General features: G+C 39.6%; 1 protein-coding gene and 1 long non-coding RNA gene across 3 annotated transcripts in view; one reads left to right on the top strand and one right to left on the bottom strand.

Moving 5' to 3' along the window:
- FZD6 (frizzled class receptor 6) overlaps positions 1-5,499 on the top strand; it is a 27,039-nt gene extending 21,540 nt beyond the window's left edge. Inside the window, exons 5-7 of the mRNA XM_050317199.1 lie at positions 169-317; positions 1,559-1,987; positions 2,433-5,499. Of these exons, the coding sequence (XP_050173156.1) occupies positions 169-317; positions 1,559-1,987; positions 2,433-2,589 (735 nt within the window). The 3' untranslated portion in view covers positions 2,590-5,499. The remainder of the gene's footprint in view (positions 1-168; positions 318-1,558; positions 1,988-2,432) is intronic.
- LOC126640961 (uncharacterized) lies at positions 2,154-13,476 on the bottom strand. Of its 2 annotated transcripts, none has more exons than XR_007629170.1 (4): positions 13,353-13,476; positions 12,742-12,842; positions 11,175-11,274; positions 2,154-2,272 (listed from the first exon to the last, which is right to left on the bottom strand). It is a non-coding gene; the product is annotated as an uncharacterized LOC126640961 (long non-coding RNA). The 2 variants fall into 2 exon arrangements; XR_007629171.1 differs by lacking the exon at positions 2,154-2,272 and adding an exon at positions 10,742-10,825.
- Between the last annotated feature and the right edge of the window lie 115 nt (positions 13,477-13,591).

Genomic DNA, 13,591 nt, shown 5'->3' with positions numbered 1-13,591 from the left:
GTCTGACTTGACTGTACATGTCTAATGTTTGCCCGCAGTGCAAGCCTCGACAAAGAACAACAGCCATAAGGAGGAGGTCTCTCATTTATGTAATGTTTTCTGCATTTAAAAAAAATAAAGTAACAAGTATATTTTTTTTCTTTGCATTTATCAAACTTTATCTTCTAGGCAAAGGCACTAGCAAGACCAGAAATATTTTTGTTTCTGATGAAATATTTGCTGACATTAATTGTTGGCATATCTCCAGTCTTCTGGGTGGGAAGTAAAAAGACCTGTTCTGAATGGGCCAATTTCTTCAACAGAAACCGCAAAAGAGAGTAAGAAAAATTTTTTTTATTCCTGTTTTTTAAAGTGTATACTTAAAGCTGGCTTTAAGACATGTTTCTTTATATATAGCTCAAGTGATCAAAATGTTGTCCTGAGACTTCTTTCTCAGACTTTAAATGCAGCCTTTGGGCATCAGCAAAATTCCATTGGAGTTGGGGGAAGTTTTACACATGCAGTGACTTTCTGACATTCTCAGAAGACAGAATTTTTTTCCCTCTGCTGATTTCTCTTGTGTAGAGCTGAAGTCATGTTGCTGTGTTTAGCATTGGCTGATAAATCTCTGGTTTCCAGTTGAAGGAGGGAAGATAATTTCAGTCATCAGTTTAGTTGCTTTCATGTGTTGTGACCACTTAATTTGACACAGTACTTTGTGGTGTTTACTGCCATGCAATAATATCCTCTGCTTTTCTTCTCTGCCAGGCTTGTCTTGTTTTAAAATTAATATTCATCAAACTCTCCTTACTATCACTTTTATTGCATAAATCTAGTGTTATTTTTTTTTAAAGAGAAGAATTCAGTTTTATTACTTAATTTTAGTAAACTTTATATCTATGGTTTTAAGGAGCTTACAAATTTCATCTCTATTTCTTTTAGTTATCATTTTTCAATTCTTTCTTATTCCTTGATTATCTCTTTTTAGATTATCTATTACTTATATTGTGGGTTTATATTGTTTTATTTCATTGGATTTCCCAAGGCAGTAGTCCTTAAGCTCCTTTTATTTTACATTTACATTCCTTGATGGTCAGCTTATGGCTTCCTTTCCCTCTACCCTCTTTTTCCATTTCCTGTATAATTTTTTCTTATGTTTTAGATGTTAACTGCTTTCAGCTACAAGGATTTAAAAATAATGAAGTAATTTTTGTAATGCTTACCTTTCTTCATTTGAATGAGGTTTACTTTATATAAAAAGTTAACTTGGTAATGTAGCTGCTTGTGAGCTAATCCCTCTTTCCTCTCTTAGATCATTAATCTACTGAAGTCATTAAGACCAACTTGCAGAAGTAAGAAATGTAGAAATCTGCTTTATTAAATTGTTCCACAGACATAATTACTTTGGAGCTATTATGATCAGATTTTTTCTCTTCATATATAATTTTTTTTGTTCATTAACATCTGTCTCAGATTGCATCACTGGTTGCTGTTCTGTCAGGGTTTTGTGTATGAGTCTGTATTACATTGTAGCCAAGGTTACCCTCTTCATTCAGTTACAACTTGTGTTCTCTTTCAGTCCAATCAGTGAGAGTCGAAGAGTGCTGCAGGAGTCGTGTGAATTTTTCTTGAGACACAATTCCAAAGTTAAACACAAAAAGAAGCACTACAAGTCAACTTCACATAGACTTAAAGTCATTTCAAAGTCAATGGGTACCAGTACAGGTGGCGCAACAAATCATGGAACTTCTGCAGTAGCAATCACTAATCATGATTACTTAAGCCAAGAAACTGTTGCAGAAGTTAAAACCTCTCCAGAGACATCTGAGAGAGAGATAGAGGCAGACGGAACATCAACCCGAAGAGTCGAGGCAGGTGAAAACAGCGGAGATCAAATGTTATCTGGTTCTAAATTGACTGTGGATCAGGTGGAAAGAAGAAACAAAGCTGATAGCACATGTCATATGAGTAGCTTGGCTGAGAGTATGAAGAGAGTAGGTGAAGGCAGGTAAGGCACCTGAACTCAATCATTTGCTTGTTTGTGTGTTTTACCACTAGTGCTGTAAGCTTGCTGTTCCTTTTCTCTGAAGAATCGGTGTACTCTCAGTATGCAGCTAACCCACAGTAGCTGTCAAGAGAACTTACAGACTGCCCCACGTGACCATCTATCTTTAGCATATGAGCTATTTTGTGTATTTGTAGGATTCTTCTTTTCCATGTAAGTGCCGAGTGCTGGAGCTTCAGCTCCAAAATGTCTGTGACTGCACTTTAATCACTTTGAGAGGTGATGGATCTGAAAAAGAACAATAATTGGAAAAGTATACAGAACTGTATTGCTTTCTCTTGAAAAGAATACAACTGAAAATACATTATGATTTCATTGCTCAATTTTTTTCCCATTTTAATGCACTGTACTTAAAATTTACTGTGTTTTTTTTTTTAATTACTTGCAGAATAACACCTAAAAATGATTTTAGTGAATCTCCTCCACTGCAAAGCAGCTGTTCCCAAATACCTGATGTCTCACAGTCAGCTTCCATATCCCTACTTGTCTATTCAGCTTCAGACACCAGAAGAGAGTTGGATTCAGGAAACAGTTCAAATCCTTGAAAGATTGAAATTTTATATGAACATTTGCAATTTATAAAACTGACATGAATTCTGTGTTACACTGGAAATAATGGATATTCTCTGCCTTATTAAAAAACACACATATCTTGCTTTGCACTTAAAAAATGTATGTTTTGTTGTGGAAACAGCTAACAATAATGTACTGTATTTTATCCTATCCAGGAATAATGGAAATTGAAGTTCTGTAGGACATGGCAGTAATCTAAGAAAAAGATGAGACAAATATTATTCCTTATATAAAGAATATCTTATAATGAATTGCATTAAAGTGATGCTTAGAAAGCACTGTTACTTTTCAAGGTATAAAAGTTACATCTGCCTCTTTGATATTTTTTAACACTTGCTAATTTTTTTCTCTTTTTACTATCTCTTAAACAATAATATCACTTAAATAAGGAATACAGAAATTTATAAATACTCTGTAAATTATGTCCTGTTGTATCAATTACAGCACTGGTTTATGGTAGCTTGTACACTGAATATGAAAGGCAATCTGAAATTATAGCAACTTATTTTGTACATAAAAATGAATTTTGTAAATAACTGACTGCATAAAGTCAGTCTCTAGAACTGCTGGTTTTGTATGTACTGTACAAACTTGGGAAAGCTCACGTGCTTCCGTCAGGGGTTGCTGAAGCCAAGAGTCCTCCAGTGATCAGACAGCATGAGTCAGTTCTGAGTAAAGCAGGTTGGACCTTTACCTGTAAGGTGCACCATCATCTGGGGTGAGGCTGGTCACAGGGGGGGCAGCACTCTTCCAGAAAAGTGCCTCTCGGAGCCTCTGCTGGCACGGTGTTCCAGAGCATTGTGCCGAAGGAACGCTTCAGACCCCCGGCCTCGGTGGGCAGAATCTGAAGCACACACTTTGGGGTTTTGTACTGAGCTGCAGTGAAAGCTCATTTCATGGTGTTTCTGTAAGAGTAACTTAATTTTTTATATATTCTGTAGAGAAATATCTTGCAGAAAATAAAGTGTTGAGTTATTAATACACAAGCTTGTTTAACAATCTATTTACTCAGAAGATGGCCTTAATACTTTTCCTACAAAGCTTAGTTTTCTGTGTGCTACAGCACTGTTATTTTCTCTAAATCAAAAAGGCCTTAATACATGTAGCCTTTCTTATGACAGGGTGGTTCTCAAGAGCAAGTACTGCTGATGTGGATAACAATTTCATCATTTGGCTTCATCTGAATCAAGATTTCTTAAGAGCCAATAGGATTTATTACTTGAGATAATTTGGAAACAGAATTTTACTGTTTTCAGAACATGTCAATGCATTTTGTAAGACTGTCCATCGTCTTGCATTTGATAACTAGGGATATTTTTCTCAGCATTTTTATATTAGGCAGGGAAATTACTGTGTTTGAGTTTGGGCAGCATTCATGGTGATGCTTTGAACAATGAAAATTGCAGGGTACAAAGGGCATGTAAATGCTGAAACAACAGGAACTGCAGTTCTGATAAACCAAAGTTACTTGTTTTATCCATCATACGTTAAAAATGGAATGTCTTTATATTACAGTGTCTGCATTTTAGCATTTGTAATTTATTGCCTTCAATGGGATACGCTCTTTCTTTTAGACTTTCTCCATTAAAAATACACAGAATTCTTGCTACTGAGAAGTACAGTGAGAAAGATGAAAAATCTCCTGTGAAAATGCACAATAAATCCTCTTCATTTTTCTAGTTCTGTTTGTAACCGGGTAACTTTATACACATGTTCAGTAGTTTTATTATTACTGTATTTGTTAGTAATAAAATATACTGTTGTATAGTAAGAGCTTCTGAGTTGGTATTTCTTAGTAACTAGGTGTAGCATGTTTGTTGTAGTATTTTTGCACCTAAACCACTAATGTATTTCTTAGTACATTTCATAGAACTCTGTAAGTTAATAAGTATTGCAATGTTTTTATTCCTCCTGTGTGAGAAACTGAGGCAGAAACAATGCTGGGAATTGTTCACATGAACACAGAGTTATGGAGGAGTGAGAAACTTGAAGTAGTTCTTTCATCCTAATATTTAGAGCATTCTTTCTTTCATGACCTCTAAAGACCTTCTTTTCGTTACATAGAATGTGTATTTCCACACTGTGCTTGTGCTGCCACCTTCTTTAAATAGTGATTTTTAATTTTTTTAATGTTACTCCCTTTTTTTAGGTAGTTCGGAAAAGAAATCTTTTGTGGTCACTGCTCTAAAAAAGATAAATGCAAAGTAATTTTGAAGTTACAGCAATACTGTGGGCTTACAAATAGATACATTTTCAAGGAAGTGGGAAATGTGAAGCAGTGATAATAACGTTCACTGGCAGTGAAATGCATCAGTGGCAGATTGAGAGACTGTAGCACTTTGTGTGTTCCACTGCTGCTGTACCAGAAATAACAGACTGAACTCCCAGGGTGATCCTTACAGCTAAAGAGATTGTGATCTCTCGGTGCTTTAACCGTGAAGTACCCAAGCAGTAAATGGGAAGTTAAACTGCGATTTGAATGCCCATGGAAAGGGTGGGGGGAACGAAACTGAAAGAAAAGGGGCTCAGGGAAGAGTCAGAGCCCGCAAGACTGACTGCCTTACAGTGATGGGGGGTGAGGAATTCAAAAACAGCTTCTCTAATAAAAGAGGCTTGGATTATTTGCTTTCCTCTTGTTATCTGACCAACGTTAAAACTGCAAATAGACCGTTCATGTTAAGAGGGCTTTTCTTAACCTGTGATAATGACTTCTCCCTGGGACATCTCCACCAGCTGAAGTCGTTGAATCGAGGCTGACAATCTTCTGGAAGATGCACTATAAATCCAACTATTTACATTGATACAGCCATTTCAGTATTTGTTTCTGCCATTGTTTGCAGGAAGCTAAATAAAGGATACTGACAACTTCTGCAAACCTGGAACTGTGTGTGCCAAATGGTCTTTGTCTCTGGTTGGAGCTGTCATAAACCACTTCAAACTATGCTTTGCACTGAGTTTTCAGGTTGCATATAAAATCTTTCAAAGGACAAGATAAATTTAATATACCAAATCATATTTGATTTGTGATACAAACAGCACCTGCAGTTGGCAGTATGGTAGTTTGATGGTACATATTGTTTATACTGTATTTAACTGTCCTATTTTCCTAAATGCTTTTAGTGAAAACTGTATAAGATTTACCTGGAGTATAGACCTATGCATATATTTGAAAAAAATAAAGTTGTCCAAGCTTGCAAATCTGCCTCAGAGCATGGCAAATATAAGCAAAATAATGCTTATTAACATTTAAAAGGTACTATTAATACAGAATCACAGAATATGCTGAGTTGGAAGGCACCCACAAGGATCATTAAGTCCAACTCTTAGCACTCTTTGACGTGACTCCTTGACAACTGTTCAACAGATTTGCAGAGGATTTTATCTCCTTTTTCCTTACGGGATACAGAATATTTTGGTTTAGAGACAGTCAAATCCAGTTGAAATTCAGAGCAAAACAGAAAAAGAAATTAAATATGAAAAGCTGGGCTTCTTTAATAAAAATTACGTTCAGCATTCTGCAAAGCACTGAAAATTGCAGTAGCTGAATAGGATGAGGAATCCTGTTTTCCCATGAAGTCTGACCACCCAGCCTCAATGTGCTGTTTCAGAAGGCTGCGCATCAAAGGAGAAATGCCACATCCCTCCCTTCACACTGGCTCCTTGTTGGATCAGTCTTTGAAGGCATCTGTCGCTCTCTTCACTGGTAAAGTTCACTGCCAGTATTAACCAGTAGTATTTGCAGTAACTGAGATGGCTGGCACCAAGGGTATTTGAGAGTGTCATGGGAGTAAATGTTACTTCCTGTGCATTACCTTTGTTTTGCACTTATTCTTTCACTGTTTATTGCTTATCATACTTAAGTTTTTTAATGGACTAGGGTTTAATTAAGGCAACCTATACCACATGTTCATGAGCCCTCTGCTTTCTATATCTGGAAGAGAAGCTCAGAGTATACTTCTGATGTACAACTATGAAATCCATTTCTGTTTATTAACCGGATTTTATTTCCTACTAAAAAGCACCTGAGATGCAAAGTATAATTAAAAGATTAAAAACATGCCAGGACATTTATATCCAAACTCTTCATTAATACTTATTCCCTGTATTTCAACTTTGTTCACAGAAAAAAATCTGAAATAAAAGCTTGCTTTATTTCAGGTCTTACTCGTCAAAATAAAGCAAAATAAATGCACAGATCTGTCTTCATTAAATGGGTCACAGCTGGTTTCTTAGCACAGACAAGAGCTGGAGAGGGGAATAGTTCCTGCTGTTTGGAAGAAGGCAGTTTTTGTGGAAGGGAAGTGCTAAACAGGCCCTTGGGACTGGGTGGAGGTGATGTGGAGGGACACTGATCTGCCGCCCTCAGGTACAGCAGGACAGTCATGAGAGAACATCAGGTATTTTAAGAGGAGAGGAAAGCACTGCTAGTTTAGGACTCGCTATTGACATACAAGGTGAAGAGAAACAGCAAGAAGCCATTTTACTTCCGTTGAATAGATTTGTCAGTTAGAGACGTGAGGGTGGGATGATTAGACACAGCCACCAAAGGGTCTTAACAGGAAAACGTGTGTTCCATGTTGGTCGTATATGAAGGATGATGCAGAGAGTTTGCATCCCAGTTTATATTCCTGATGTTTTACCTGATCATATGAAACTGGATCATAAGAAATTGCTTGGGTAATTTTGGATTTACAAATAATAATACAAATAATGGATTTACAAAAGTAAATCACTGCTAGGCAAGGTCCTGGAGGAAATGACTAGTAAATTAGTTAATTAGTTGATGGCTTAAGCTGCATTCTCTCCAGACCCAACTTCAGTAGTAGTATACCTACGATATAAGAATGTGTGCACATCTTGCATGACCGAAGATGGAGGATTTGAGGATACTGAAGCAGCTGAACAGGTTTCTTGGCACTGGGTTTGAGCCACTGATGTTGCCTGCTGGACATAATCCTTTCTGGGACTTGCTCTCCTTCTAGATTCCTACAGACATGGCTGTGAGCCCGGCTTGCAACTGAAGAACAAGTGGGTGCACTATAGGGATTAATAATCCAGACACATATCGTTCCATTCAATGTGAAGAGATGACACTGACAGGTGAGATGTGCCAGTGAGCAGACAAGATGCAAAATGTGCTGGGCTGGCTGAAGTCAGGGCTCACCAAGGAAATTAATCTGAGTTATTTTTCTTAAAATGTGGTTTTAGTAGGCAGTGAGAAAGGACACTGAGAGACGCTGATAGCTGGGATGAGGTTCCCTATGGAGAGAAATGGAAAGTCGCCCAACCAGTAGGAAAACCCAAGAAAGCACACTCCCCCCCACCAAAAAAAAAAAAAAAAAGAGGGAGGACTTTGCCTTTTAAATTAATATAACCTCAACAGCATTTGATATTCTTAGGGCACACATTCTGAAAGTTTCTCTGCTTGGCAACCAAGAGGTGCAGTAATTCCAGCAGAGTTACAAGGATAAAAGCAAGGAAACCACACCAGAAACAAAGTAACGCCTCACAAAAGCGTGGTTGGATGAGTACCTCCTGTAAAAGCATAACCCAAAGAAGGACTCGAAAAGACATTTTTCTTCACAGCAATCTGGTAGAAACATTTTGCAGCCTGGCCAGAACATCTTGCTGGTCTGGCCAAACATAATGTCATCCCCCCATGAGCCAGGGGTTCAGGTGCTTGATCCTTTCCAGCACCATTGCACTAGTCAGTTGTTGATGCAAATTAAATAAGATTCCTGTTTTAGCACATAAAAAAATTATTGCAAGAGTTTATCTGTTGAAGCATCCTCAGGGCTAAAGGATGCCCCCACAGAACTGCTTGTGGTGAACCTCTCTCCTGACCTGGCAGCCTCTGTCCAGTCTTTGTCCTTTTGGTGACAGTGAGTCATCAGAGAGCAGAAGCAGGCAGTGCTGTCCAGAGGCTCCACAGCCCTGCTTGCCACAAGCTGTGGTGCTTCTTTGCTGAGGTCAGTGTGGGTATGAAAGCCGGATCTCAGGAATGCCATGGGCTTCAAGCTCCACCACTACATCCAAGAGGCAGAGCTGCAGTGACTGTGTGTTCCCATTGTCGTTGTTGTTGTGGCTCTGCCTCTCTCTCTCTCTTCTGAGACAGCAAGTTTTGTGCAGCTGTTGAGTGTCCTGGACCAATTAGTTTGCTTCTTGGACCAAAACTTGTTTCATCCACAGGCTTCTGTGCATTTTGTGTGTGCCTGCTATTGTGGCTACAGACCTCTGGTTTCTGTAAGCCACCTTGAAGGGCTGGCTATATAGCCCTGCCTCAGCCCTGCTCATAACTGCCTTGCTTTTCCTGAGGAACTCCTTTTCAGGGGGCTTGTTGGACACAATTAAAATCAAATAAAAAATGTCAAAGTTCAAGTCTATTCCTTTAATTTTAGGATTATCGCTAATTCTGAAACCAGAAGGACAGACCTGTGGTAGTGCACTTGATAAATGGTGTAGAAAAGCAGAGATTGTTCCCTTCATTTGAAGAAGCCTTCCTGTCTCAATGGAGCACTGTATTTCACATCCTAATAACCATTTATTAGCACAGGATTTAAGGAAAGTTAGCTTTTCAGTTCTGAAAAATGCCTTTCTATTCACTGAGGATTCATGAGGCAGCCAAGTGATTTTTCTACCACTGACTAATTCATAGCCACTCTAATGAGCAAATGTTCCTCCTGAGCCTTAGCTCTCTCCTTTCATATGATGATTCACTGGAGGCCCAGTGAATTTAACTCAAAACTGGACTGAATTAATTTTCCCATTCTACCATGTGCACAAGTCCTTGAATAACCCAATCTAAGCAGACCTGCTTCAACCAGATGTGCTCCAGATGCCCCTTCAGACCCAGAAGTTTCCATGACTGCAGCCAGGATTGCACCAGCTGCTCTTGGGAGAAGACTCACAGAGGCACAGACCAGACCCCTTCAGAGGGGTCTGAGAGTCTGAGATTTGCAACCACCCGTCACTGAAAACAGTACAGGCTTTTTATCATAATGTTTACACTATGGAAATGTCTGGGTGTGTGCTGAGTTATCCTTTATCAGTGAGCAGACTGTTCCCTCAAAAAGTTTTATTAAAGTTTATCTCTGTCTGATTGTCTGTGAATGTTGTTTAGTTTAAGATGTTCGGTGCTTCCATTATTACTGTAATAATGGCACTGTAGAGAAATGCAGCTATAAGTCAACTGATGACTTGGACAGAAAAAAACACATCTGCCTGGAACTCCAGCAGGCAATGGAAGGAGCTGTTTCTGTAGGCTGAGCTTCGTGGTACTTGACCTATGTCCTCATCTTGACTTGTTGGAGAGAATGTTAAAGATTTATCTTGATAGAAAACTTAATTAAATATGAAAAATAAAAAGCATCAATCCTCTCTCTAGTTTTCTATTGTGCAAATATACAATGTTTCCTCTAGTAACATTAAGAACTGCCACATGCTTATTCAGAAGTAAAGAGTTAACACTTAACTATTAGATTTTTTTCCTTACACACAAAAAAATGCCATCCTCCTGTATATGGACATAGGAATTCTCCTCTGCAGACAAGCATCTGAAGGGTGAACACATGCTTTCCTGGCAGTTCTGCCCCTCTTCTCTTTGACAACTCCATTATTATGCTCTCACCTCTGCCTGTACTTGACGGCTGGTATTCAGATGATCAATAATTTTTTTCATGGCTTGCATAAGGAACTGTTAGCATGACCTGAGTATCACCTGGAGGTGCAGAGTCTCAACAAAGAAAATATTGATGCGACTTATGCTTTTAAGCTTTTCTTACAGGCAGAAACACAACATCACTGAGTATTATAATCCACTAAAAAATCAGCCCCAAAAGATTTTTTAAGATTTAAATGCTAATATGTGTACCTGCAAAACACTGCTGTGGCTACAATGCTTACTATTTTATGTAGAAACTACAGGAAGATTTTGTTTAAATAGGTATATCTGTGCTAGCAAAGCAATAAAACAGAGGGAGAGATGTTTTGGATTATTTTAAAATAATACTAATCATATGTTTAAATTAAGAGGTGTTAGAAGGGATCAAGGCCACAATCCCATTGATATTCATGCAGTTCCAAAGGCTTTTTGTGGAAGAAACTGGAATCTATTTCTTTAACCTGTAATAAATTACCCGATAGCTCTTACTTTGGTTTTCTTCTACAGCAGTACAGACGGCTCTTTGTCTCCTGGATCAGACAGGCAGCCTGCAAAGAGCCATTTGAGCAGTTCAAGTTTTCTCTGATCTCAGCCTTTTACACCGACTTACAACTCACCCTAACATATCAGCAATAAAGTGAACAAGATCTAAACGATGAACTCCACAATTAAAAGCACTGAGGATAGATTGCCAGAGATCCCAAGGGCTGTGATGCTGAGCACTGCAGTGCTACCCTGAGCTCTGCTGCTTACCCTGGGGTGTGCACGTGCTCTCCAAAGCTATGCATACACTGAGCTGCCAACCAAAGTCAAAATCCCCAGACATCACCAGAACAGGGAAATGCACAAAGCAATAACAGTTAAAAGCAGATGAAAGGTCCAGGTTTTGGCACTTACCTTACTGGGCCTCTTTTGGCTCAGGATCCTCAGTCTTAAACCTTAGGTAATATTTAGACCCCTAAGTCTGGCTTTCCTGGTTCCCTGCAGTTGTTTCACCCTGTGAAGACCAAGGACTGAATAACAATTATTTACAGGTTGAATTCCTTCCAGGGCTCTAACAAATGGTATTCATAAACTGGAATAGTTTGTGCAGGAAAAGCAGAGAGACCCAACGACCCAGTGGACAGTCCCTTGAATTTAAACACGTGAGGTGAATGGAAACACATGCGCATGTGGGCACAGCCTCCTCTCCAGACTTGTGTGTCTGGATTTTTGAGATGGTGAGAGGTTATGTGAAGGGGGGAAACAGCTCAAGCTGCAATACAGAGGTTGCACTCACAGCATCAGCCTCGTGGTGTAAACATCCATTGTGTGTGATGCACTGACAGCGCCATGTATGAACCTGCCTAGGCTATGCAGGAGCAGATTGACCATCTGGGAGATTTTAGTGACATTTAAGTGGCAGAGATAGCAACTCATAATCTTTTCTGATGTGTTTGTAAGGCCATATATAAAAGATAAAATCTATATCATATGGTAGGATGGGTAAGATGAAGAAATCACTAGTTGATGTAATATGGATCATGGTCTGAGGATGCTCAGGCAAGTTTATTACCATAGGTCCTTTTATCTGGGAAATAGTTAAGGCAAGGTAGATCAATAGTTCTGATTCAATCTGAGTATCTCACCAGCATTCAGCAATGGTTGGTGTCCTGAGAAGGATTTAAATATATCAAAAGCCTGCAGAGCAAATATATCAAAAGCCTAGCAGATGGCAAGGCTTGCTTGGACTGAAACAGGCTGAGGAGGATGTTAACATCTCTGTTTTCCAGATGGAAATGCACACTGTAAATCAACTGCACAATACTCTCTCAAAGTACTGGAGCTCAAAGAAGATGTCCCACATGGTTTGCTAATACCCTTTTTTACAACACTCCTCAGTTTGCTTCTCCTGGCAAAGCCATTTTGATTTCAAAGCTTCTGACCCCAACTGAAGTTAATGGGTGGAGAAATGCATGTCGATGTCTGTGCAAATTTTTGCTCTAAAATACTGAGCGACTGTCTCATGAAGGTGTGCGGTGCTGCTGCGCTGTGTGCTTCAGGTACTGCAGACTTCCTGAAGAAATTAATTCTGTAATGCACAGGTTTGGCAGCCTGTGAAGGTACATGCCCTAGCAACAGCCTGTGTTGATGCTGGGGATCCCCAGCCCTTGGTAATGATGCTTGTGTGAACACGCAGGTGCCACAGAAATCAAACATTACCGCCCTCACAGTAGTGCCACCAGCCCGGGCCAGAGGCAGGCGGGTTTGCTGGCAGCGATGCACGATTGCACAACGCAGCCTCTGCGTGTGTGTGTTCATGGATGATGACTGAGGCTGTCACTGAAGCAATTGTTGTAATTACGGATTTCCATAATTCCATAAATTTTCCCAACTGGTTTAAGGAACCATTATTATTTGCCAGCTTTGTTTTGAAGTCAGCTGGGTGTATCATTTCTCTTCTTCTCAAGGTAGGAGCACTCACCTCGGCAATGTGGCTGATGTCAGTCCCAGTTCTCAGGACACCATGTGGCAGAGCTGATGACAGCAGTGTGACTGACCTGGGGCGCAAATCTCACTTGACTGCTTTTGTTCCACCCATACAGACAAGGAAAGGGAAAAAAGACAAGTAAGTGCAGAGCTACATGAAGAGGTTTAATGTACACAAAAATCTGGTTCTGTGCAGTCTATTGTGAATGACTCAACGTCTTGTGGCATTCTTTCCTGCGGGATAAATGTGTGGTTTTGTTAAATACTCCAGAAAAAAAAAAATGTGTTGAAGTTTATCTCCCTCTTCTGGAAACTAACTCTACAAATCCACAAGGTTTGAAGCATACAGAATCTATCCCTTAAATATATGTTATTTCTATTTTAAATGCTTGAGGACATATAGCATCCTTTATTTTATATTACTTTAATTTCCGGTGTGATGAAAAGTAACGCATAATTTTAAATGAAAGGAAAATTAGATGGTTTACACTAGATTGGCAAGAACTTTCCTCCTGTTATTAGGTTGACAATGTTCAGTCTCACAACACTAGGTTCTTTGATAAAGTCCAAAATCCGCTGCTGTTCAGAAGGATTTTGTGTCCTTACCTTGACTTCTGCTACAATGACATCTGTGATTGATGCCCAGCCGCTGTTTTATCACCGTTTCCCCTCACGTACATCAGGCTCCCGCTGTGGCTTTACGTGGTTTCTTGCCTCCATCGGAACGGAGTTACCGTCTGCCGAGCAAATCCCCGAAGACGTGGAATGGGCTGCCTGGGGCTCCAGGAGAGACGGGAGGGTCCCCGCATCCCTCCCGCCGCCCGGCGCTGAGTGCGGCTGGACCG

Source organism: Myiozetetes cayanensis, unplaced genomic scaffold, assembly GCF_022539395.1.
Source record: "Myiozetetes cayanensis isolate MyiCay16 unplaced genomic scaffold, myiCay2020 scf1, whole genome shotgun sequence".
NCBI lineage: Eukaryota > Metazoa > Chordata > Aves > Passeriformes > Tyrannidae > Myiozetetes > Myiozetetes cayanensis.
The sequence above is the reverse complement of the archived record's forward strand: the minus strand, read 5'-3'. Positions and strand labels throughout refer to the sequence as shown.